General features: G+C 31.7%; 2 protein-coding genes across 2 annotated transcripts; one reads left to right on the top strand and one right to left on the bottom strand.

The window, feature by feature from the left end:
* Positions 1–15508: 15508 nt before the first annotated feature.
* LOC124944426 (subtilisin-like protease SBT5.3) lies at positions 15509–21379 on the top strand. Its single transcript, XM_047484677.1, has 10 exons — positions 15509–15659; positions 15739–15833; positions 15911–16075; positions 17907–18015; positions 19124–19658; positions 19743–19840; positions 19918–20163; positions 20244–20358; positions 20469–20682; positions 20771–21379. The coding sequence occupies exons 1-10, from the start codon at positions 15544–15546 to the stop codon at positions 21304–21306; spliced, it is 2229 nt and encodes a 742-aa protein (XP_047340633.1). The 5' UTR covers positions 15509–15543; the 3' UTR covers positions 21307–21379.
* Positions 21380–21447: 68 nt separating this feature from the next.
* LOC124944427 (cytochrome P450 724B1-like) lies at positions 21448–24065 on the bottom strand. Its single transcript, XM_047484678.1, has 8 exons — positions 23421–24065; positions 23161–23313; positions 22695–22994; positions 22526–22612; positions 22379–22457; positions 22132–22238; positions 21921–22042; positions 21448–21850 (listed from the first exon to the last, which is right to left on the bottom strand). The coding sequence occupies exons 1-8, from the start codon at positions 23955–23957 to the stop codon at positions 21763–21765; spliced, it is 1473 nt and encodes a 490-aa protein (XP_047340634.1). The 5' UTR covers positions 23958–24065; the 3' UTR covers positions 21448–21762.
* Positions 24066–27506: the final 3441 nt, after the last annotated feature.

The following is a 27506-nucleotide window of genomic DNA, read 5'->3' as shown; positions in this document are numbered from 1 at the left end:
TACGCTTAATTAAGTTAGGTATTTACGTTTTCTTGTTTTCAGAATTTTTATAGTTGTAGTCATTTTTTATTTGCTGTAATCTTTTTCATCTTAGACAACAAGAAATCTCTCTTCATCTATTTTTCCATACTTCATTGTTCATCACTTTCTTGCATTCTGCACAACAATTGGTATCAGAGCAGGTTAGATCCGATCAGTTTATCAATATTTGTATTCTGGAGAGAAGATGTCTTCAATGAATCTGAAAATTAAAAAATTCACAGGGCGAAATAGTTTTGGTATATGGAAGATCAAAATGCGAGTCTTGCTTAAACAATAAGGCGTCTGGGCACCATTGGCGAAGGAAAAGCTGAAAATTGTTGCAGGTCCTACAAATGTGTCTACTTCTAGTAAAATCACTACTGAGTTTGAGGTCTTGGAAGAGAAGGCACACTTAATGATTTTACTCTGTTTGGATGATGAAGTGATTATTGAGGTATCAGATGAAGATACCGCAATCGATCTGTGGTTGAAGTTAAAGGCTTTGTACATCACAAAGTCACTAATTAACAAATTGTTATTTAAGAAACGTCTGTTTAGTCTTCGTATATTTGAAGGTAAGTCTCTTCATGAACATCTTGATAAATTAAACACTATATTACTTTAAATTATAAATATAGATGTTAAGATCGAAAATGAAGATGCTGCATTAATTCTGTTGGTATCTTTACCCAACTCGTTTGAAAATTTTGTTCAATCATTTGTTGTGGGTAAAAACTCTATGACTCTAGAGGAAGTTCGGTCATCACTTCATACTAGAGAACTGCGCCATAAGGCGAGCGATGAGATTGTATATAGTCAAGCATCTGGATTGATTATTAGTACAATCAACTACAAAGGGTCTGGAAAGAAGAATGATAAAAAATATAAAGTTAAAGGCCCTAGTACTAAAGACATATGCAATTACTGTAAAGAACTAGGTCATTGGAAGAACAATTGTCCTAAGAAAAGGGGCAAATATTCCACGGCAGCTATAGCACATAAAGACAGAGACACTGACTCTAAGGAGAACATTGCCCTTGTAGCTAACGCTTCTCTACAACCTATTGATACGTGGGTGTTGGATTTTGGTTGTTAATATCATATGAGTCCAAATAAAGAATGGTTCGATACCTATGAAGATTATGATGGTGGAAACGTTATCATGGGAAATGATGCCATATGTAGAATTGTGGGTATTGGAACTATCAAGATTCTGACTAATGATAGAAAAATACGGATCATAACTGGCATTCCGCATATTCCTCAACTGAAGAAGAACTTAATATCTTTAGGCATTTTAGATGCTAAATGTTTCAAGTTTAGCGGTGAAGAAGGAACATTGTGCATTAATAAAGGTTCAAAAGTAATACTGAAAGGTATTAAACAGAATACCTTGTATATACTACAAGGTAAGGCGCTGACAGGTTCCGTTGCGGTCGCATCCAAATCTGTGAATCGGCACCCTGATGTAACCAAGTTGTGGAATATGCGACTTGAACATATGGGGGAGATGCGGTGCAAATTCTGTCCAAGCGGGATCTTCCATCTGGCCACAAGGTTACCAACCTTGTGTTGTGTGAACACTACATTTTCGGGAAAAAACATCATAGTAAGTTCAGTAAGGGAGTTCACAAAACTAAGGGCACACTAGATTATATCCACTCTGATTGTTGGGGTCATTCTCAAGTTGAAGGTATAGGAGGTTATAGCTATTTTGTAACATTCATAGATGATTACTCAAGGATGACCTGGTTGTACCTTCTGAGACATAAGAGCGATGTATTTAAGACCTTCAAACATTGGAAAGCAATGGTGGAGAATCAAACTAGAAAGAAGGTTAAGAGGCTGCGAACAGATAATGGACTTGAATTATGTTCACATGAGTTTAATGAGTTCTGCAGGGATATGGGGATTGCAAGACATCACACTGTCTGAGGTACACCACAGAAGAATAGCGTAGCAAAAAAGGTGAATCAAACACTACTTGAGAGAGTTAGAAGCATTCTCTCTAATGCTGGATTGGCTAGAAAGTACTGAAGCGAGGTTATCTTAACGGCTTGCTATCTGATAAATCGTGCACCGCATACTGGGATTGATTGCAGAATGTCTTATGAAGTATGGTCTAGTAAAGTTGTTAATTATTCTCACTTGAAGGTCTTTGGGTGCACATCTTACTATCATGTTAATGAAGGGAAGTTGGAACTAAGGGCAAAATAGGGTATTTTCCTAGGCTATGGAGATGGAGTCAAGAGATATAGAATATGGTCATCTTCTGAAGGTAGAGTAATCATCAGCAGGGATGTCACATTTAATGAGAGTTGTATACTTAACTCCTCTATCAAGCCATCACTTTCAGGAGAAAATGATAATACCAAGAAACAGGTGGAGTTTGAGGTGGTTCTAGTTCAAGGGACAACTTACATGACACTCGATACTGATAAACCATCTGAGGAATTTTAGCAATTTGGAGTACCTAAAAGTCAATCTGACATTACAACACGAACTAGAAGGAAAATTAAAACTCCTGACATGTTAATTCATTCAATCGAGGGAAGAAATATCTCAAATGGTCCTGGAAGTAGGACAATCAGTCCCTTTATGAATGATACTGAAGAAATGGTAAGTTATGCACTTTAGGTAGCTGAAAATGTCATACATAATGAGCCATCTTATAGTGAAGTTGTTAATGGTGGTGATTCTACGCAATGGATTGTTTCTATGTGTGAGGAAATGGAATCACTTCACAAGAATAATACATGGGAGCTGGTTACTTTACCTAAGGGGAGAAAAGTCATTGGGTGAAAATGGATTTTCAAAAGGAAAGATGGAACCTCTGGTGCTGAAGGGACAAGATATAAAGCACAATTAGTTGCAAAGAGATTCAGTCAAAAGGAAGGCGTATACTACAACGAGATTTTCTCAACTGTAGTCTGACACACGCCTATTAAGGTACTACTAGCTATAGTAGCACATCAAGATCTGAAACTCGAGCAGTTAGACGTGAAGACAACTTTCTTACATGGTGAGATTGAGAAAGATGTTCCTGGTAAGGAAACATATGTTTGTAGTCTAAAGAAGTCTTTGTATGGACTTAAACAGTCTCCTCGACAGTGGTATAAGAGGTTCGACAATTTCATGATTGAACATGGTTACTATAGGAGTACATATGATTGTTCTGTCTATCACAACAAATTCGGTGATGGCTCTTTGATTTATTTAGTCCTGTATGTAGACGACATGTTAATCGCATCCAAGAAAATGTCGGAGATTCAAAAGCTGAAAGACCTTCTCAGTTTCAAGTTTGATATGAAAGATCTAGGTGGAGCACAAAAAGTTTTGTGCATGGAAATAGTAAGAGATCGAGTTCAAAAGAAACTATTTCTTTCACAGAAGAGTTATATTTTGAAAACGTTGCCTCGTTTTGGGATGAGTACAACAAAGGCTTTAAATACTCCTGCAGTTGTTACTGATCATTTGTCTACATTTGCACCCAGTTTGAAGCTGAGAAGTTATACATTTGCACTAGAGTTGATATTGCGTATTCAATTAGTGTTGTTAGCAGGTTTATGTCTCGACCTGGTAAGGAACACTAGCAAGCAGTAAAGCGAATATTTCGCTATTTGAGAGGCACATCAGATGTTGGTCTCATTTATGGGAGCAATAACTAGTGTTTCGTAACTGGTTACTCGGACTCAGATTATACTACAGATGTCAATGGTAGAAGATCAATTACTAGTTATGTTTACACCCTTGGTGACTCTATGGTTAGTTGGAAGGTAACATTACAATCGACTGTGACATTATCCACTACCGAGGCTGAGTATATGGCGTTAACTAAAGCAGCCAAGGAGGGTATATGGTTGAAAGGATTAATTAATGACATTGGTTTCCATCATGATCAGGTAATTATTTTTTGTGATAGCTTAAGTTCTATCTGATTGGCCAAAGATCAAATGCATCATGATTGAACCAAACATATTGATGTTCGTTATCATTTTCTTCTTACTTAGAGGAGAATCAAGTTAAAAAAGATCAGCACACATCATAATCCTACTGACATGTTCACGAAGCCGGTCCCACTTAACAAATTCAATTGTTTAGACTTGCTAAATATTGACAGTTGGAAGTAGTTTGATCAGTCTCTTCTTGTTGGGTGATACTAATGCAATGTGGAGATTTGTAACGATCTGCCTTTAGTATAAGAATTAATATCAATCATTGATTGTATGTGGTTTATTATAATTCTGTTACATCACATTTATTCTACAGTTACGCTTAATTAAGTTAGGTGTTTATGTTTTCTTGTTTTCAGCATTTTAATAGTTGTAGTCTTTTTTTATTTGCTGTAATTTTTTTCATCTTAGACAACAAGAAATCTCTCTTCATCTATTTTTCCATACTTCATTGTTCATAACTTTCTTGCATTCTACACAAAAAGATTTATGCTCCTCCCTATCTTTACCCACACACTTTGATGGTAACCAAACGTCACTAGAACCTGATACATGAATTTCAACAACTGCCAAAACAAAAAGTAAAATCAACCCGTTCAATATCTCAGCACTTTTCAAAAACTTAATGAGATAATAAGGGAGAACATACTTGTTAGTACATAAAGGTATGTATTATTTGCGTTGCTATCTGCACATATTCGTATGAATATATAAACAACTGTGTAACAAAAAAGTAATTAATAAGAATAAAATCAACAAACATTTCAGGATTAATTAATATAACTAAGTGGAACAAGAGTTTCACAGCATGACAATGCAACATTTATAACATGACAATTCAGTTTTTACAACATAATAATGCTGCATTTATAACATGATAACGCAACAAAATTTATAACATGACAATTCAGTTTTCACAACATGACAATGTAGTAATTTAATTATAACATGACAATTCAACATTTATAACATGACAATTCAATTTTAAGAACATGACAATGCAACATGTATAAAATAACAATTCAATTTTCACAACATGACAATACAATATTTATAACATGACAATTCAATTTTCAGAAAATGACAATGTTATATTTATAAGATGACAATTCAGTTTTCAAAAAATGACAATGAAGATGTTCTTCAACACATGTTGTTAGTACATTTTTATACAGAAGGCGTGAAAGACAACAAATTTTATAATGCAACAATGTTATTAAAATAACAAGTAAGCAAAAATACTGATAAGATATTTAACTTACTTGAAACCATTGAACTGTCAATTTCAAGTCCATCCATAGTTCTACACGACAATCATACGAAAATATTTATCGTTACTTAGTAGCCTGCATTTTGTTGTAAGAAGGAAATGAATGGAGATAGAAAAAAAAATATAGTTAATTCTTATAAACTAGAGATATTAGAAATTCACAGCTAAAAGCATTTTCTCCAACTTGTGAAAAGACCACTATACTCAGCTTCGAAGATACAGTGATAACAATAATGATAAAGAAAATCAACTAGAGATAGCTTATCGGTGCTGGATTTAATGCCTTATCCAAGACATTGAACGTAACTTTCCTGTAAATGAAACAAAGAAATTGGATGAATGCGGAACCGCAACACATGAATTTTGAGATGTTTGCAAAGCAAAAGATAAGCGGGCAATGGATTTAGGGTTTGATCAAAATCGTAGATGAAAAAGGAATGGAAAGAGGAAGAGGCGAGATAGAGAGAGAAGGTTAGGGTTTCACTAAAATATGTATAATTACTGAGAATTGTCATCGAGAGAGAAAGAATGCTCTCAGAAATATTAATATCACCGAGAACATATGGTTGCCCTCGTAGATAGTTGTTAATATTACCGAGAGTAAAGGGTTGTCGTCGATGATAATTATTATTACCAAGAGTAATTAGATACAACTCTCAGCGATATTCATTTAATATTATCACCGAGAGAACCCCGACAACACCCTCGGTAAAAGTATTCTTATTTTGCCCTAATTTTGCGTCTGCCTCTCTCTTCTTCCTCTCAGTCGTTCCCTCTCTCCCTGTCACCGGCTCTCTTGGGAAATTGGACGGTAACCCCATTACCTTTAATCTTTCGGCAAGATAGACACTCGAACTGACTGTTATTGCCTTTTCATTCACTAATTGTTAAGCTTGGAACTTTCTTCAATCACAACTTGAATCCAGGATGAAAGACAATCTTCAATTCTCCAACAACAATTTATTCCAATTGCATGTAAGCGGTTAATTCTTAATCTATGCATAGTCTTTCTTTGGGAGTCATACTCTATGAAGATTCATTTGATAGGGGAAGGTCATACCATTTATTTGCTTACATGTTTATTAAATTGAAATTAATATATGGCTTGTGAATAATCCTGAGTTGAATTTGAACAATATGAATGTGATAGATTAAGTTAAATAAAAAAAGGGAAAATTAACTAAAAGAGAATTAATTAATTTAGGAAAAAATGTTTTAATAAACTTAAGTGAATAAGTTTATATCAATATGACATAGTTGACATAGTTTTAATGATGTGGTCTGAATAAAACTAAGTTATGTAAATTATCTTTGCGCAGGTACTGCTCAAAAGATATATGTCTTTAGATTTTGTCTAAAGTAAGCGCAAGAAGACGAAGTTTGAACTTCTACAGACGGGTAGTCTGAAAAAGTGCACGAGCAGACGAAGTTTGAACTTCTACAGACGGGTAGTCTGAAGAAGTGCACAAGCAGACGAAGTCTGAACTTCTATAGGCGGGCAGTCTGAAGAAGTGCGCGAGCAGACGAAGTCTGAACTTCTACAGACGGGTAGTTAGAAGAAGTGCGCGAGCAGACAAAGTCTGAACTTCTACAGATGGGTAGTGTAAAGAGGTGCGCGAGCAGACGAAGTCTAAACTTCTACAGACGGGTAGTATGAAGAAGTGCGCGAGCAGACGTCTTGCTTCAGAAGCCGTTTGAAGAAGCATCTAATTATCTACTCAGCTCATCATCTTGGCAATCAATAGTATTCATCATCAATCGTCTACCAAGACAACTTAAAATGTTATAACTACTTGTCTGCCACGTATTCAAATATTCCTCTAACCAATGTTCTGTATTGTCCCGTACATCATGTTCTTCTAAATATTATGCAATACGATTCGACACGCCACGATCAAACACATATACTCTGATGTACGATCTCGTACTACTGGCGTGCGTCCAACGGATAACTAACACATGTCCAAAGGAAGATTCGACCGTTGGAGCACTTCATTATAAAAAGTGATCCAAGGACAACGACGAAACACTTCTTCTCTCACTTACTGATCTGACCGGCTCTCTGTAACGAAATGCGAATTAAGAATTGAAGTGTTGTGCTTACTCTTGCTACAAGAACATTCTTTAATTCATCTATTGTTCTTTCTGTGTGAAATTCCAGTATTGTAAGTTGAACAGGGTTTGTCTGTTCAACAAAGTGTTAGTTAGAAGTTCAGTAACAAGTATTTGTTAAGTCTTGTGTGTCTGACTAAGTTTGTATAGTGTCTATACAAATCAATGCCTTCTAGTAAATATCTTTTTGGAAACAGAAGAAGGGGTGACGTAAGAGTTTTATCTCCAAACATCCATAAAACTCCTTGTGTTATTTACTTTCCGCATCATTCAATCGTTTATCTGCCGCTTCAAATCGAGCAAGCATTTCCGCACTTGATTCTGTTCAAGAGCTTGCGAAGATTTATGAAGAATAGAAATAGATTTTAATCTCAACAGAATTAAAATCGAATTAAAAGTGTTAAATTATAAACTATATTCAAACCCCCATCTCTATAGTCATCACCGATCCTAACAGAATGTTCACTGAAGTAGTTTTTGAATACTTAGTTTTGTTGATTTGGTGTTTCTTTCGTCTCCCCTGTTTGATCCTTGATAATATTTAGAGCTTGCCTGCAGACCTGAGTTTGAGGTTTGATATTTTAAGTTTATGATATGGTTAGGTTTATAATTAGTTTTTAATTTTAGGTTTATCTTACATTTGTTTGATATCTAAAGTTAGCTCTTAATGATACTATGAAAGGCTTATGCGATTGTGCAAATCTTCAATCTAATTACAAAAGGCTTATTTGATTGTGTTAGAGATGACTTAGTGAAAGTTAGGTGACAATTAGATAACTTAGTGCATATAAATTGCATTTCTTCTTCTTGATGTTGTTATAGTACTATTTACTAGATCTACCATCGATAGAGATTATATATTATTGTGTTAGAGACGTTACAATAGAAAATGGAAATTCCAGACAAAAGTTAGATGCTCCTATGTCGAGATCATCCACAATATATGAAAGGCGTTGAACAATTCCTAAACTTTACTCAATGCGTTACTGGAAGGGAAAATATTGTGTGTCCTTGCGTTAAATGTGCAAATCAACATTATGAGAGTGTTAGTGTTGTGAAGACACATCTTATTATGCAGGGTATGAGAATGGACTACGATTTTTGGTGTTTTCACAGTGAAAGGAGGTCCACAAATGATATTGTTGATTATGACGTTGATACTGTTGATAATGATGATGATGACAAATCAAATAACATGATGTTAACGAGAATAATATAGAAGAAGAGAATATACTGTTTGCCGAAGAAATTGTTAATTGTGGTGATGACTAGTATATGGAAGATATTCTTAATGATTTGTATCCCAACATTCAACACTATAGTTTTGAAGATCCGGTTGACGATGATAAAACATTTACAAATTGTTGGATGATTCAAAATAGTCTTTGTATGAAGGTTCTCGAATTTCAAAGGCTTCCACATTATTGAAGTTGATCATATTAAGAACGTTGGTCAATGGAAAAATACATCATTCGACATATTGCTAAATTTGCTGAAAGATGAGATTTTATTAGTAAATTCTCATTTATCTAATTCTTATTATAAGTATAAATTTTTTCTATAGATATAGGTCTTACATATAAAAATATCAACGTCGGTAATAATAATTGTATGATTACCATAAGTAGGATAATGATCTGCAACGTTGCAAGGTGTGTGTAATCTCGAGATAGAAGATTGATAAGTCAAGTAGTGTAGATTGGAAAAAAAATGGAAAACACATTCCAGTTAAGGTGTTACATTATTTTTCATTAACACCAAGGATGTAAAGGTTATAAATGTCTTCAAAAACGGCTCCACTAATGAGATGACACAAAGATAGTCAAATAGACGACGAAGTCTTGAGGCATCACGCATATTCTATGACATGGAAGTCGTTTGATGAAACACTACATTGATTCTTTTCAGAGCCCCAAAGTGTAAGACTTTGTTTGACTAGTTATGAGTTTCAACCATTTATTAATGGATCGTCATTTTCTCCGAGACGATTTCCGGGTTTATCTTTATATTCTAAATTTTATACATCCTTGTTTACAATGTAACTATGTACTAATTGATGTTTTTCAAAAATAGGTAAAAAGTGAGCGAAATTCTAAAAACTGGAAGAATGTTCGATTGAAATATCATGCGAGGAGTGTGTCATTCTCTCTGGTGGTAGCAAAAATAGTAAGTGTATTTATTCGAGAGTCAATAATATGTTAACTATATTTGATATTTAATATTAGCATTTCATCTTCACAGGATAGGACTACGGGTAAGGCGTCATCACACATTGATCTTTTCTACGAGACACGCAGTAGAAAAGGAACATGAGAGGACTATACTCTTGTGGTGGATCCCCATGTATAGGAGAAGATTGTAAGTGTATTTCATATTTCACTTACTTATTGATGTTATAATTAACTAATCAACTTTTGTTTCATTTTTAGGATGTGATGCGCCAGACGATGGAGAAAAATCTCGATATGTCCGAATATGAGCTGACCGATAACGTTTTTGGACGACAAAGGCACGATAGGGTCATTGGGATGAGATCCGGGTGAGGCCCACCCAATTTCGAGTAGATTTGAGGGATGAAAGCCAATCACAACAAGGGAGCAAGAACTCGAGAAGTTGCACAGTGAATTACAAGCTGAGTCATCGAGGAAATTAGAAAATCTGAAGTCTCAATTACATGAGCAAGCAAATGTGATATAGGAGCAAGCACTTGAGACACAAAGCCAGTTGAAAAAACAAAGAGAATAATTCAAGAACTAGCTAGCGGCGTTTATGGAGATTTCTCTAAAAATAAATCAATTACAATTTTTTTACTTTAACCATTGTGATTGTGACAATAGCATTAACAAAATATTATTTTGAAAAAAGTTTGAATGAAGGATCAATCAAATCTCATCAAACTATGGTAAATATGATGTAGCTCATAATTATAACCTAGTCTAAATTTAAATTTAAAATTATTACATCCATTTGCTTGTGAATTTGTTAAACAAATGATTATTCATGGTCATACTTTTTATTTTCTTTACAATGACACCCGCAACTAAGATTTTTATTTTCATTTAAAACGGTCTGAATACGAATCCAACCCGTGACAATTATTAATGTCATACTTTCACAAATAGTTTCACATTGATTTGGTTGTGATTTAATGAATATTTTAGCTTAATTAAATTATTTTATATTTCAAAAAATTAAAATGAAATTGGAGTAAATAAACAACAAAGGTTAAGAAGAACATTTTTTTCTTGATAATGATAAGATGAACATTTTGATTTGGCCTTCTATGATGGACAAATAATTGAATGCATAAGAAGACAAACCATAGTTAATATTGAATTCAATTATTACTTATAAAACATATGACATGATTTTCTTCTTCTTTTTATTATTATTATTATTATTTTAAGAACATCAGTTAGATCATTTTATATAAAATTCCAAAAAAAATGTTTCAAATGTGATAAAGAACAAAATAAACAGTTACTATTGAATTATAATTGTCTCCTTAACATTTTGTCGCATCATAGAGGACTGTATTGATACAAATTTGAATGACGTTAATAATATATTCAATTTAAAACACATTTATTACATAAATTCAATGGAATTTTTTATATTGTTATACAGTGAATATATTTTCTTTTTGGATTGATAATCACCTCAATCTCAATTGTAGACAATTGATTCAACCTAAAATTGGTTGTTATCTACTTCGAATATATTGTGAACTCAAAATTATTTTTATCAAACAAAAATGTATATGTTTGTTAAAATAAATTAATGAATTTTTCATTTGGTTCAAACCACAACTGCAAAATATTAGAAATATATTTATATTCAGATAGTAAAATTAAATGTATATTTATATTAATGAACTCTTTTGTATCATTATTTATAAAAATAGTCGGTGAAAATAATGATACAAAAAAGAAAAATTAAAGTAGAACATTTATCCAAAAATTAATGGTGGTCCTTAATTTTCCACAAATTCAGCTAAAAAAATAGGACCATGAAAATGAGATCATCCCAACTTTAAGGTTAGCATGCTGATCTTAACTATGGTGGTTCTTTTTATTTGATATGGTCCCTTAAAACTTCTAAGGGAAGCAATATAATCCAAAGTCGACTTAGATCTCTATGGGGATTTACGTTTTCTTTAGCTCGATTAGGTTCCAAAGGAAATGGACGATTTCAATTTTATCTATGTAAACAATAAAATGTAAATCACTTTAATTGTAATGTGTTTCAAATTATAATGGTATGATATATTCTCTTTTTACAAGATAAAAGGAGAAGTATCAATTAATGTTATATAAGGTGGACAATTAAGACTCTCTAGGAACAATAAACTTAAAATGAGGATTATAATGAATTTTAATTTGACTAAATATTATGTTTTTTTTGTTTGCGATTATACATTTTTTATTTCACTTACACATCATTTTTCACTTTTTATATATGATAAGACTTATAATAATGTACGAATTTGTTGAATGACACGTGATCAAATATTTCAATGACGACTTATTGTCCCTCCTTCCATTTTTTCTTCTATTAATGGCATACTTCACATGTGCTCGAGATATAGTTGTTCATACACTAATAAATGATGTATGAATTCTCGAGAAGAGAGGAACCGCAACGTCTCATTCAGATTGTTCGAATTCCAAAAGATTTGTAATTATCATATAAATGAATTGAAATAATGAAAAGTGGGAAACTACAAATCTTTTGTCCCCAAATTTGAACTTGTGAAAAATAGTGAGATACAAGTTGAGGACAATTGGGATGATCATACATCAATAAAAGTTTTTATCAAAATTTTGTAAGTGCATCATGTAAATAGAGTGATTGACAATTGAAAAGACGATGAAAGATGATCATAAGAATATTGATCATTAATCACATATTGAAAAACATAACAAAAAAGCATAATTTAAAACATAAGAATATAATCAATTAGGTTAACTGAAGTTGAAAAAGTCTCAACCAAAAATCTAAAGATTTTAAGTTCGAACACTAAGAAAACTCTAATTTGTAGGACCAAGTTAACCTTTTCAAAAAATATTTTTATAAAAAATTATTGAAATAAAACGTGAATAAACTACACATAAATATAAATTATTTGAAATTTATGTAACATTTATAAGCTGATTTTTAATAATGATATTATTTTTGTTTTGTTAAGGTGACTAAATAAATAAAATGGAATTGCTTTTTTTTACAATTAAAGTTATATTATTATTTTGAAAAAGGTTAATGTATATTAAAAATGATGAAAATATTGTTTAAGCACAATAACAAAAGTATGACACGAGGAGAAAATACAAAAAAAATAAAAACAAAAAAAACATTACTTAATAGATTATCGAACTCGTAAGTCATCGAGAAGAGCAATTAACTCTCCGGCGAACTCTACCGGCTTTCTGAAATGAATCTCAGAAAGTATCATAATAATAGCATTATGAATGATACACATTGGACGACTACGATCAATGAAAGTTTGACGATTTCTCTCCAACTAGATAATCCACCAAAAATAATTGGGATGGTTAACTCAATTATATAGGCCTGCCATATTAGCCGCGTCAATCCAAATTTCCCAACAACTATCCAAAAACTCGGGCATCACCCAATGAATTCCAGTGATACTCCACAAAACACTCTATATACTAGTCACCCCTCGACAATGTAAAAGTAAGTGAGTTTCCAATTTAACCTCCTCGTGACACATACGATTAACCATAATATAACATTTTTTTCATGTAATATCATTCGTAAGAATTTTAATGTGAATAACTTTACATCCAAAGAATGAGATCATTGATAGAATCTTTGACTCCCAAAGTTTTTCTCAACAAAAATTTTATGAACTCATCTTAGAGAACAACTTGTAGCAATGTCCCACATAAAAAAAATCATTTATTGTCAACGCATAACGTCTTGTTCAGACGGGGACACTTGTTTGCGTCTTACCAAAAGTAAAACTCTATTATGGGACGAACTCTTTATAATGTTTAATCTCCTTCTATATTTAATTTGGCTAGCGAAACCACTATAGATCGAGGATTAAACATGTCCTTAGTAAGTAAATAAAATGAATATAATTATTTTAAAGAAGTGATCCGTTTTTCATTAGTATGTGACTTATTTTGACCTTACTTCCATTGTTATTGTTATACGTAGAAATATATAGTTACAGACATGTTTGATCATCAGTCTGGTAGTTTCGCTAATCAAATTAGATATAGAAAGAGATTAACATTAGAAAGAGTTCTTTTCAAAACATAATTTACTTTTGGTAAACACAAACAAGTATCCCAATGTCAATAAGACGTTATTCATTGACAAAACATGGGATAATTTTCATGTGGGGACATTGTTACAGTTTGTTGCTAAGATGATTTTATATGATTTTTGTTTGAAAATTTTCCATCCAAAATCTCGTTTTTTGATGAAACGTTATTCATAATGAAATTTTTACTGATGATATGTGAATAAAAAAATGTTATATTATAGTAAGCCATATATGTTACAAGGAAGTTGAGTCGACGACTCACTTATTTTAGTATTGTCGAATATGACTATTGTCTAGAATATTTTATTGAGCATAACTAGAATTCACTAGGTGATGCCCGAGTTCTTAGATAGTTGATAAGAAATTTAGATTGAGACAACAAATATGATACACCTACATATTTGGGTTATCATTCAATTATTTTATAATAGACTATTTAGTTAAAGAGAAATCGTCGAACATTAAACGATCGGAGTCGTCCGATGCGTATCATTCATAATGTTATTATTATGACGTTTTCTGAGATTTGTGTTAAAAAGCTGAAGTAGTCGATCAGGAAATTAATCGTTCTTTTTAGAACTTAGAAAATCAATAACCTATTGGGCAACGTGTTTGTATTTTTTTCATATTTTTTTCATATTTTTTTCTTTCTAATTTTTGTTTATTTACTTACTTTCTCCTGTTATGTTTTTTTTTATTTTTATCATTTTTCAACCAATATGGATTATTTTTTTGAAAAAAAAATAGTGTCTTATTATATTCTTAAAATGAATAATAATAAATTAATAATTAAACATCATCTACTCTTATTTAATTATTTTAAAATAATATTTAGAATAATTTATATTTATAAAAAAAATTGGGATAAATTTTATTTATGAATTGTCTATTAAGTCAACGGATAACTTTTCTCTCGTGTTGTGTGAGAAGATAGACATGATTGAGATTTCCACTCTCCGGCTCACTCAGATTTCATGGTGCTGCGGCCCACATTTGTTTTGGTTGTTTCTAACCACCATTTTCATCTTTCTTTGATTAATCCGATTGATATAGACAGATCCCAGCTTCGAAAATGTTAATCCAAAACACTAATCATCAATCGTCATGTTCATCTCACATCTTCGTGGGCGGAAAAAGGTTTGCTTTCACTTTACTCGATCATCTTCCATTCTTTTATAATTTGGGCATTGATCCTTTCATTTTTGGTCCCCATTTTTACTTTATACGATGTGTTAGATTACAAGTGGGGCTTTAATCCATTTCTAATTACTCACTTGAGTCTTGACCACCACGTGTTTGATAAAAGTCCCAAGTAGATTTACTTATCAATTTACTAAACAATATGCTTGTAGATCCATTATACAAGTCATTGATCTATTGGGTAAGACTCTTTCCACTTAAATTAACCTAACAGATTAATAGATTAATGTAGTTCTCATGGATCAAGATAATAATGTAATTTGAACTGTCATTACAAAGTCTCCATTCAATAAAAAAAAGAATCTATATGATAATTGTAAGTTTAAATAAAGTATTTATTAAATTGAAGTGTGAAGTCATGAAAATATAGATAAGCTTTCAAATTAAAAAAAAAAATAGAATAATTTGACTAATGAGCAAGATGTAGTACTTCATGACAAACACAGCTCTATAAATAGAAAGGGTGTCTTGTCCTCCAATAAGTGAATTACAAGACACAGAGAAAACCATGGCAGTCCCGACAATTGCTGCCCTTTCTCTTCTACAGACATTTCTGTTTTTCTCCTCACTGATATTTACATCCACTCTTGCCATAAAAAAGGCAAGACAATTATCTTCTGTTTAGCATAATTAACTGTTTCCATTGTGATTTTCATTTTCCACCATTAAAATGTTGGTCTGAAACTTTGATGCAGTCATATGTAGTGTATTTGGGAGCTCATTCACATGGCACAGAAGTTTCATCTATTGTTTTGGATCGAGTTACTGAGTCTCATTACGATTTTTTAGCTTCATTCTTGGGAAGGTAATGAATTGTCAGGATTTGTTATGATTTGTATGTTGAATCATCAACCCTTTCTGGACATGACTATCTAATTTTGTAGGGATAATGCAAAAGATGCAATCTTTTACTCATACACACGACATATCAATGGTTTCGCAGCCACAATGGAAGAAGAAGATGCAGTCCAGATTGCTAGTAGGCATTCTTTCTCTCATGTTAATTAAATTCTGTATTATCAAATATATATACAAGTAACTTCATACCAAATGCAGAACATTCCGACGTGGTCTCGGTTTTTGAGAACCGTGGAAAGAAATTACACACAACCCGATCCTGGGATTTCCTAGGGCTCGAGGAAAATGGCATTGTTCGATCCAGCTCTATCTGGAAGAAGGCGAAATTTGGTGAAGATACAATCATAGGCAACCTTGACACAGGTACGTAATCCAAATAAACCAACATATTTGTCTCTGTTTGGAAACATCTAGTGCTATAGTTTAAGCTTGAACGAGATAATATCAACAAACCAGACGATTATCTCATCTAAATCAACATCTGGACGAGATAGTTGACAAAGAAAAATGTTTTCAAAAAAATTTATTAACGTTTAATCATTCAAATCCAGCTCTAGTTTCACGTGTTTCAACCCATATATCATCTAAATTACTAAATTACCGTTATTTTATTTTAGAATAGCATGTAGGCCATATAAATAACTTGATTGGTCCATGCCCATGTTCATCTTAAAATTATGATAATGAGATCTTCTAATTTGTCGGCAAATTTCTTTTTTCCTCCAAAAACGGACAGAAAGTTGATTTTTTTTTTGTACTTTAATAATAGCTTGCCTAGGCTTCCGCTGACTTTTCTAGATAACTTTGGCCTGGTTGTGATTTTTAATTTAAAGACTTTAAGGTTATTAATATTTAATAAAAATAAATAAATAAGTAGAGAGTATTTTAATATTTTAGTTGCGAAAAGTGATGTAAATAATGAGAGACGGATGAAAATGTCTTATTTTTTTAAAAATTATTTAAGAAACCCAAACAAACAAGGCCTTGTTTTCTTTTTCTTATAATAATGATGAGATAAGACCCATGTATTGAAGTAATTACATATATTAAATCTTGATTCTGGTTTCTTAAATTATTATTAATTTGATGATTGTCTTGAATCTTGAGTGTTGACTATGCACAAGTAACCATCAATGTTTCTGATCATACTGGTCCATAGGTAGATAGTATTTAAAAATTACAAGGATTCACGTGCATCCATTACAAACTGTTATATTTTGATTCTTTGGTTGCTTATTTTGGAAGCAGATTATGGCAATTCTCTTATTATTTATTTCAAGTTGCAAAAGAAACTTACAAATGGATCTATTAGGGTAGTTTAAACGAAAAGAGTCTTGTCTAAAAGACACTGAAATTTTTCCTTTTATGTTTATTATTATTATTGAATAACACCGCGAACATGTTTTCTCGACCTTTTTCCATGTAATGATTTGTGAATTTTTTCTAGAAAAAAAAGGAAAAATCTTTCCTGAATTAAATGCTAACAAAAGTAGGCAGTTGTAGTTGCAAAATGAAATGATAGTAGTCATTTGGATTACAAAGTCAGCAATAGTTCCTTAGCAATAAATAGTACAAGGAGAAGAACGGCTGCATTATCTCTTAATCATTGGGTTATTTAAAATATTGAATTTATTTGGATATTTTCAAGGAGACGGGATCCATTTGGTGAAATAATTCATTCTTATACACATCTAGATCGGATCATTTTTTAGATAGTTATAGTACATTATTATTATTTTTAAATAATATTAATATTTCTATGTTTCCTATAATGGAGGTTTCCAAATATCAATGATCTTTCTGAATAGAATGAATTTCTCAAAAAAGTTGTCATTATGGGCTACGTGTGCATTGTGGAGTCTTTTGGGGAGACCATACCCTGAATATTCCCCACTTATAGTTTTTATTCATTTCTTTGTTTACTTGGGAAACAATGGCATATTAGGATTACAAACAACTATGTGACTATTTTTTTCAGATTTTTCTCACTTTTTTGGTTCTTGCTTACTGGTTTGACATGACTGATCTATGTTTTTTTAGCCAAAAACCGCTCAATTGGGTTATTATCTAAATGACAAACTTGATACAAGCTGGATTTTCAAATAATTGTCTATTTGGTTGAAAAGAAAAAGTAGTGTTTACAAGTTAGAATTGTTTTTGCTTAAGTTATCTTGTTTGGTGGGGATTGAGACAGGTGTGTGGCCTGAATCAAAGAGTTTCACTGACGAAGGATTTGGACCAGTTCCATCAAAGTGGAAAGGAATCTGCCAAAATGGTGCAGACGCCAGCTTTCATTGCAATAAGTCTGTGCTCTCTCTCTCTCTACCCATCATCCAGCCTCCTCTTTAAAGCTGCTTCTTTTAAATTCTCTTTTAAAACTCACTTTCATATATGTGGGATTAACCAACTAAACTGGATTATGAGTAAGGCTCCAATTCTGGGTTGGGTATGGACCGAGCTGAATCAAACCAAACATGCTGTTTTTCCTCGTTCGACAAGTAGTTAATCGGGATAGAATCATAAGGGTGTGTTTGGTAACCAAGGAATTGAAATTGGGGCCTAATTCTAATTCTTAAGTTTGGTAGATCATTTAATATTAAGGATTGAAATTGAAACTTGAATTCCAACAAATTGAAAAAATATAATTTTATAATTTTCATTTCCATTCTTTTTAGTTTGAAATTGTAATTTCAATATTTATTTTTTCTATATTTTTTCAAACAAAATATCTTAATATTTTATTATTTACAACCCGATTAATATGTTCAACCGATAATGAATTAGGAAGTCAATATATCGAACCGATTTTTTTTTTCTTAATGAGAATCGAACGACAAAACTCTTCATACTTGAGGTATCATAATTGGTTGTGTGAAATTAATATTTTAATAATATAAATAATATATATTGAAATTATTCTTATTATATTCTTTTTTTCAAATATTGAAAATGAATTACTTCAGATGTTTATGCAAAATGGTTTTCAGTTGCTACAATTATATGAAACTCTATACATTTTCCAAACACAGGAATTAAATTGTAATTCAGCCAATTTTTGTGGAATTAGAATTAGAATTCCAGCCAATTCTAATTCCAGTTATACTCATCCAAAACAAACCCTGATGGTATTTACATGCTCAAGTGTTAATAATCAATAACTAGTAAAAGAAGAATAAAAAAAAGCACATAAAGAACACACATATCTACTTGGAAAACCAAGATATGAAAAACCATTGACAGAGAAGACTTTTTCAATATATGTTAGAGAAATTATCCTGCCTTGTGTCCTGTGAAATTCATGATAACTTGCAGGATCATTCTACATCGGCTTCATTGACCTTCCTAATTCTTACGGGATTGGTTAGCATGTAGTTTTTCTTTTTCTTAATATTGTTTTTCCTATTGTTATAGGAAGCTTATTGGAGCAAGATACTTCAATAAAGGGTATAGTGAAGCTGCAGGGCCTCTAAACTCGTCCTCAAACTCCCCTCGAGATTCCGAGGGCCACGGTTCACACACCTTATCAACCGCAGGTGGAAACTTTGTTCCCGGAGCAAATGTTTTTGGTTATGGAAATGGAACTGCAAAGGGAGGATCACCAAGAGCAAGAGTAGCTGCTTATAAGGTCTGCTGGACCCCTATTGCTGGAAACGAATGTTTCGATGCTGACATACTTGCAGCTTTTGATGTGGCAATCCATGATGGTGTTGATGTCTTGTCGGTTTCTCTTGGAGGAGAATCTGCCCCGTTTTTCAACGATAGCGTTGCCATTGGTTCCTTTCACGCGGTTAAACATGGTATTGTTGTTGTTTGCTCGGCTGGGAATTCTGGACCGAAACCTGCTACTGTTTCAAATATTGCCCCTTGGGAGTTTACTGTTGCGGCCAGCACTATGGATCGACAGTTCCCTAGTTACGTTATTCTCGGTGATAAAACACGTTTGCAAGTAAGTTTTTCGTCTGTCATTTTTGTTTAACATGTTTCGGGAATCAACCTGTCATCTTCATAAACCACTCTTTTGTCTCAATAGGGGGAAAGTCTTTCACCGAAAGTGCTGCCGCACAACGTGTTCTTCCCAATTCTAAGCGCTGCAGACGCGAAAGCTGCAAATGCATCGGTGGATGAAGCGTAAGACTAGAACATTTGTGTTTTTTATTCTGTTTCATTGAAAATATTGTTAAGTTCTTCTCTTGTGAGTTCTTCAGACGCCTATGTAAGGCTGGAACGCTTGATCCGAAAAAAGTGAAGGGAAAAATCTTGGTTTGTCTTCGGGGAATTAATGCAAGAGTTGACAAGGGACAGCAAGCAGCTTTGGCTGGTGCGGTTGGGATGGTTCTTGCCAATGATCAGTCTTCTGCAAACGAGATTCTCGCCGATCCTCATGTTCTTCCAGCTTCACAGATAAACTACACAAATGGTGTTGCCATCTTCAGTTACATCAATTCCACAAGGTAAGTTGAACTCAAAAAAGGTAAATAAAGATCACTACATTGTCCCCGATTTATTAAATAGAGTATTTCTTACAAAACAGGTCTCCGGTTGCATACATAACGTCCCCAACTACTCAAGTAGACACGAAACCTTCTCCATTCATGGCCGCGTTCTCATCTAAGGGTCCTAACACCATCAACCCGGAAATCCTAAAGGTTTTGTTTTACTCTTTAATCTTCTACTAATATATACAAGGGTTGATATGGATCCATAGTAGATTACGTGCTTCCCATTACGATTGATGAATGTTCTTCGTTTCTATCAGCCTGATATCACTGCACCAGGAGTAAGCGTCATAGCAGCCTATACAGAAGCACAAGGACCGACGAACCAACTATTTGACAAGCGTCGAGTTCTATTCAATTCAGTGTCGGGCACTTCAATGTCCTGCCCCCACATTTCTGGTGTAGTCGGCCTTCTAAAGACCCTTCATCCTACATGGAGCCCGGCTGCTATTCGGTCAGCCATAATGACAACAGGTTAGAACTTAGAACTCACATAAATAGATGACCCAATTCTGTCAAGTTTTTAAACATGATATATAACCAGTTTCTTTCATTTTTGCAGCAAGAGTGCAGGACAATGTGAATGAGGAAATTACAAACGCTTCTTACTTTAAGGCGACACCTTTCAGTTATGGAGCAGGACATGTGCAGCCAAACCGAGCCATGGATCCAGGCTTGGTTTACGATTTGTCTCTCAATGATTACCTGAACTTCCTTTGTGCACTTGGTTACAATCAAACACAAATCCAGAAATTTTCCGAGAGCCCATATGTTTGCTCTAAGTCCATTAACTTGGTGAACTTCAATTATCCATCAATTACCGTGCCAAGTCTCCATGGTTCCGTCACACTGACTCGAACCTTGAAAAATGTTGGCTCTACCGGAACTTACGTTGCTCGGGTAAGAAGTCCGGTTGGTGTTTCTGTATCGGTCAAGCCAAAAAAATTGAAATTTTCAAAGATTGGAGAAATGAGAAGCTTTAAAGTTACATTGAAGGCTGAAGTGGTTAGTGGAAGCAAAGATTATGTGTTTGGGCAGTTGACATGGTCAGATGGAAAACACAATGTAAGGAGTCCTATTGTGGTGAAACAAGTCTAAGGTCATGTTTAATTGCATTATTATTACTTAAACTGATTTTTCAGCCTCTTGCAATATATGTTTAATTGAGTTATGTTTCAGAATATTATGTTATCTGCTATATAAACTTAAAACCGATTTAGAAAGAAAAACATAACTTAATTCTATAAAAGTTTAACATGGCATTATAATAAAATACACACTATTACAATATTTGCCTCTTGTCTAAAATTTTACAATTACAAATTACAATAAACCTCCTCAATAAAGAGGGGAAAATGTGGAAGAAATGAGCAGCTTAATGATCATCAGCAGAGGATCCTTGATGGGTACAGTATTATCAAGCTCAAATCTGCTTAATTGATTGTGGTTTAATGAAAGAAAAGATTCATTGAATACAAACCTTACTTGAACAAGATCTTTTTTCTATAGGCTAGTAGAGACAAAAAAAGATTCCTGGAAATAGTTCAACTGAGGCTAGATTTGTTCCACACTCATGGCAAGGTCTCTTTTAAACTCTACATATGGAAATGCCAATGGTTGCTCTCCATCTTCAACTTTCCACCTAAAATTCAAACAAACAATGAGTTTTTATGTATCGGGGAGCTTATAAAATATTTGACTAACCGACGCACCTGAACTTGTGTACGAGATGATGAAGAAAGAACGCTATCTCAACTCTACCCAAGTCAGATCCTGGACAACATCTTGAACCTCCACCAAATGGAATGAATTTCTTTCCTGTCTGATCTTGATTCTGAAATATTCTTGCAGTTACTAATCAGTAAATAAAACAGATTTAACTGTATTGTAAAAGTAAAAAAAAAAAAAAACAATTTTATTTACCTCCCATCTCCAAGGGTAAAACTCAAGAGCATTTGTATGGATTGATGGGTCCAAGTGAACTGCACTAAGAACTGGTAGAACTTTCCAACCTGATGGAATTACAAAATCTGCAAACAAAACAATACATTTGAGATTGATTCAAGAACAAGACAAACCAAAAACAACAACAAAATCATGGTTTTCTTTTTTCTGATTCCCAATTAAGGACTATTTCCACTTTGAGTTATCCAGATGTTTAGAAAAACACCTTTAAATTTAACGTCTTTGAGAGCCTTTCGGTGAACAAATTTAACAACATTCCCAAATCTAAGAGCCTCATTGATTACCTACAAACACCATAAAAAATTGTCAAAAAAATGATCTTGAATTCTTGATCTTAATTAATCTTTTTTACTTTTTGAGTGAAATCCATTTTTTTGTAATCATCCCAGTTCAGCAATTCATCTGCTTTCTTCATGCTTCTTATTGCCTCATGCTCATTCTACACCAAAATAAATCACACAATTATATCAAAAGATGATCTGAAATAACAATTCAGAATTTCAGACAAGAATTTGTAGTACCTTTAGTTGGTGAAGTGCAGAAGGAGAGTGACCAAGGAAATAGACAACAATGGCTATCAAGACAGAGGTAGTTTCATATCCTCCCAAAAGGGAATCCAGAACAAAGCTAACTTTTTCATCTTCAGATAAAGAATCAACTCCAAGCAAGATCTCCAAGAAGTCACTGCAGTTACTTTTCATGGATTTGTTAAGCCCATCTCCATCTTCATCTTCATCATCATCATCATCACTTGATCTTCTTCTTCTCCTCATCCTTTCCTCTATGATTGCTTTGACAGTGGAAGATATTCTAAGTCTAGCCTGTAAAGCATTCCCAAGAATCAATAAAAGTTTCCTCACATGCCTTCTTTATCTTTCTTTCTCCCTTTTCTCTTTAATTTCCTTTCTTTCTTTTTCAGAAAACTTTTTTTAACCCATTTCACTAAGAACACAGAATTGAACTTGAAGGGTATGAATTAAAGAAAACCTTGACAGCCTTGGCGTAAGGAGTCCCAGGAATGTAAAGCGGCAAAGAAACAAGCCCTCTCATGAAAGTAAGAAAATCCTTTAGAATTTTTGCAGTCTGTGGTTCATCTGGAGTTAAACCCAAAACCTGCTTCACTATTACATTGAATGTGAACTGCAAATCGATTAAAAATCAAAAACCCATTATTAGAAATCTGATATAAACAACAATAACCTAAAACCCACAAGAAAAAAAATATATATAAAAAAAAAAGATTGCACCTTTCTAGCCTCTTGACAGAACAGTACCCTTTGTCTATCTTTCCAAGAATCCAATGTTTGCAAAGTTGCTCTCTCAATATCATTAAGAAATTGTGGGTTAGACTTGATAGTAGTGACAAGAGAGATAGCGACATTTCTAAGCCTCTTATGAACATCGCCAACTGCAACCAACATTGAAATGTCCCCAAGAATTCCATAAATGGGTTTAGGATAGCTGCACTGAAAAAGTTTGTCTTCATTTTGCAGTATGAAGTAATTGAGTTCTTGGTCACATGAAACCACAGTTGGAGAAAGAAACAAATGTGATTTGAAAACTTTCCCATACTTTGAACAATGTTGTTGGAGAAATGAGCCAATTGAATTTGAAGGGTGTGGTTTGAGAAAAGCTAATGTCTCTCCGAGTAAAGGCCAGCCAAATGAACCTTTTGGGATATGGAGGTTTGTTTTTGAGAATAATGGGAGATAATGCTTTATTATTGTGAGAATCAATTGAAATACAAGTAGTGAGAAAGCTAGACAAAGCCAAAGCCAGATCATAGCTATGGCTGATGAAAGTGAGAAGAAGAAGAAGAAGAAGAAGAGGGAAGAAGAGATTGAGTTTCAGAAGGTTAAAAACTTCATGTCTTAAAAATTGGACTGGATTGGAATGGCTATATATAATGGGGGGGACGACTGATAGAGTTAACTTTAATTTATTCCATATCTTATTTTATTATTATATAAAGTATAAAACAACGCAGATGTAGAGGGGGAAAAGGATTGGGAATTTTATAAATGTCATAGCCTTTTTAATTCAAAACTTTTTCATAAAAGAACCTTATTTGTATTTTGTTTAAGAGGAATTGAACTTGTGCAAAAGAAAAAAATATTATGAATATAGGTTAAAATAAGTTATTTTACAATATTATATCATTTAAATTAACATATGAATTAAGGCAATTCAAATATCAGTTTAACTCTTAAAATTTAAGATTTTAACCTTATAAAAAAATATAGCGATTTTGATTTTAAATAAACTCTTTAATTAGTTAAAGATATATTATTTATACTTCTAAGATTTTATAAGTTTATAAATTTAAATAATAAATATTCAAACAAAAAATACCCCCTCAATCTTATGGATTTACAAATGTTAAGTTAATTTTCGATTTAACAAATTTATAATTTAATTATATAATTAATTTGGTATTTATAATTTTTTTTTTCATTTCTGTTATTATTTTATTTAAATTAATTTATATTTATTTATATATAATAATAATAATAATATATAATTAATATTATTTAACTCAATTGTTTTTTATTTTTTTGAAAAAACTCAATGGTTATTTGTGACTTGAAGTTCGGTCATTTACATAAGATATGCTTTGGAATTTGAATTTGTGCCATCTAAATTTGAATAATCAAGTTTTTAGTTATTCGAAGTTTTTCTAAATTGATAAAAATATATAGTTTTTTAGGGCAAATTATATGGACGGACATCTAATTACTTAAATTATTAACTTTTTAATCCTCAAATTGATTTTTAAAATAAACTGCCTTTCTAACTTTTAGAAAAATCACTACTAATGACCATTCATCAATATAACAGGTTCAACTTAAAATATTATTATTTTTATATATTATCTTTAATTATTATTTTTTATATCTATATATATAATTATTAAATTACTTATATATATATTTTATCATTAATTTTTATATTTATATAATTATTAAATCTATTTTATATATATATATATATATATTATTATTATTATCTATACATATCTATCATTAAATTATTTTATTTTTTCGTCAAACTCATTTCTTTTATCATTCTCTTTTCCAAATTTTCTCTCCGGATCATCTCTCTAAAATAAATTATGATCCATAATTATAACATTACTTTATTATATATTATATTTAGTCCAAAAAAATTAAATAAGGTAAACAAAAATAAAAAAAATTAATTTGACAGGCACTAATTCGTTATGTCTCGTTCCACCGAGATTCAGGTAGGTCTAAAATTGAATCTCTCTTTCTCTTTCTCTTCCTCTGAAATCACCGATTCTCCACAAAAACCAAAACGCCGACAAGAAAATGGATTCGTGTCCATTGGCAGCTTTACTCTCTCCATTAATCTCACATCTTCTCGTTCTCTTCCTCCTCATTCAACAAGACCTCTCTCAATCCCCGATTATGTATTCGACAACGCATTACAATAGAATCTCCTCTCAATCATAACTCACTTCGTAACCACGACCAAAATCGATCAAAATCGTCGCTTCCTTCCTCTTCCCTAGAGAATGATAGGAATAGATATTTATAGATAAAAATAAATAATATATATATATAATCTATATATAAAAGATATTTAATAATTATATAAATATAAAATTTAATGATAAAATATATATATATATATATATAAAATAATGATTAAAGATAATATATAAAAATAATAATATTTTAAGCTTAATTCGTCATGTTTAACCAATAAGTTAACGGAAGGGCTATTAGTGACATTTTTAAAAGTTGAAGGGGGAGATTTGTTTTAAAAATTAATTTGAGAACTAAAAGTGAGTGATCGGAGTAATTAGAGAACCACTTATATAATTTGTCTATCTTCTTATTCTTATTTTAACCTATCATTTTTGTTACTAATGAGTTTGTGACGTTTATAATTGAAATGTCATTTACTAACATTTTGGACATATATTTTTAATATAATATTATTTTTAGATTTACACATTCTAATGTCAGAAGGTGGTTTGTGTAATTAAAAAAAATGTGCAATATAATGAAATATTTGAGAGAGATTTAAAGAGATAGATTTAGTATTTATTTTCATAAAACTTTGAAACGACGTAACTTATAACTTTATGTACCGTTTACATATTTGAACGGATTTGATTTTAAATTAAATATTTTTCGATATATACACGTTCAAAATTGTTAAATACGATTTCAATGTCTTAAAAATGTGTAATGAGTGAAAATAAATGAGAAGTTCGATAAAAATATAGAATTATTATTTTTTTACAAACGTGATAAATTATTTAAGAAAATGACTAATACTATATTAAAATAAGAAGACAAATTATTATAATTCGAATCTTATATTACATGATTAAAAGTTCAGGCCCTATTTTAATAAAACGATCCAAGTTTGAACCTCAAATAACAATTGGATCAATATGTTCTTAAAATAACTTTTACGATTTTAAATAAACTCTCAATTTTACAAATTTATATATTTTTAACCATTTTGAGTTACACTCAATTTTAACTCTCGCTCGATCGAAATGACATATTTATTTACGATTTGGTTATAAGTGTCAAATATATATATTTTTTTACAAATAAATATGTCATTTAGATCGAGCAAGAGTTAAAATTGAGTGTAACTCAAAATGGTTAAAATATATAAATTTGTAAAATTGAGAGTTTATTTAAAATCGTAAAAATTAGGTGAAAAAAATGTAATATTTATCAAAATAATAAATTAAACAAACAACATTCATTTTTATCTTCCTTCTTCCTTGTATCATCTTCATGTTCTTCAAATCCCAGCACTAACTTCTGCCATTCTTTTAGAAGCTATCAAGAGGATTTATAAACAAGTTTATAAAAAAAAAACATAAATTTAATAACAAAATTGTATCGATCTAATAATCAATTGGTTCTTAAATAATTTGAAGTGGCCGTCCTGAGAATTAGAGGCCTCTTACAAAAATAAATTTGTGTCTCACAAGTTAAAAAAAAAAAAGAAATATAATATTAAATGATATAGACATGCATTACAAACTTAATCTCTATTCCTTCAAATATCAAATATGTTAATTCTTCTATTATTAGTTATATAGTGAAACTATTTCAATATATAAGGTTAGTGTACACAATTTGAAATTGTTCTAAATAAAATTGAAAAAATGAAATCTATTCTTTTAATCTTTATTTTCAAAACATAAAGTCAACAAATTATTTTAATAATAATGTTTTATTTGAATGGTTATTATCATTTTTATTACTCTAACAAATACAATATATATTTTAAAATATATATTTATATATTTTATATTTGATTTATTATTTTTTATATGG

This window comes from Impatiens glandulifera, chromosome 7, assembly GCF_907164915.1.
Source record: "Impatiens glandulifera chromosome 7, dImpGla2.1, whole genome shotgun sequence".
In the NCBI taxonomy this organism is placed as follows: Eukaryota; Viridiplantae; Streptophyta; class Magnoliopsida; order Ericales; family Balsaminaceae; genus Impatiens; species Impatiens glandulifera.
Note: the sequence above shows the minus strand (reverse complement) of the source record. Positions and strands in the feature narration are given on the sequence as shown.

Excerpts from the sequence above, each read along its gene's own strand:
- LOC124944427 (XM_047484678.1), bottom strand. The coding sequence starts at position 23,957 with ATGATCTGGCTTTGGCTTTGTCTAGCTTTCTCACTACTTGTATTTCAA. Across the intron at positions 22,458-22,525 it reads AAATGGATTTCACTCAAAAA|GTAATCAATGAGGCTCTTAG; the intron begins GTAAAAAAGATT and ends TGGTGTTTGTAG. Across the intron at positions 21,851-21,920 it reads CATCTCGTACACAAGTTCAG|GTGGAAAGTTGAAGATGGAG; the intron begins GTGCGTCGGTTA and ends TTTGAATTTTAG.
- LOC124944426 (XM_047484677.1), top strand. The coding sequence starts at position 15,544 with ATGCAGTCATATGTAGTGTATTTGGGAGCTCATTCACATGGCACAGAA. Across the intron at positions 16,076-17,906 it reads CATAGGCAACCTTGACACAG|GTGTGTGGCCTGAATCAAAG; the intron begins GTACGTAATCCA and ends GGATTGAGACAG. Across the intron at positions 18,016-19,123 it reads GCCAGCTTTCATTGCAATAA|GAAGCTTATTGGAGCAAGAT; the intron begins GTCTGTGCTCTC and ends CTATTGTTATAG.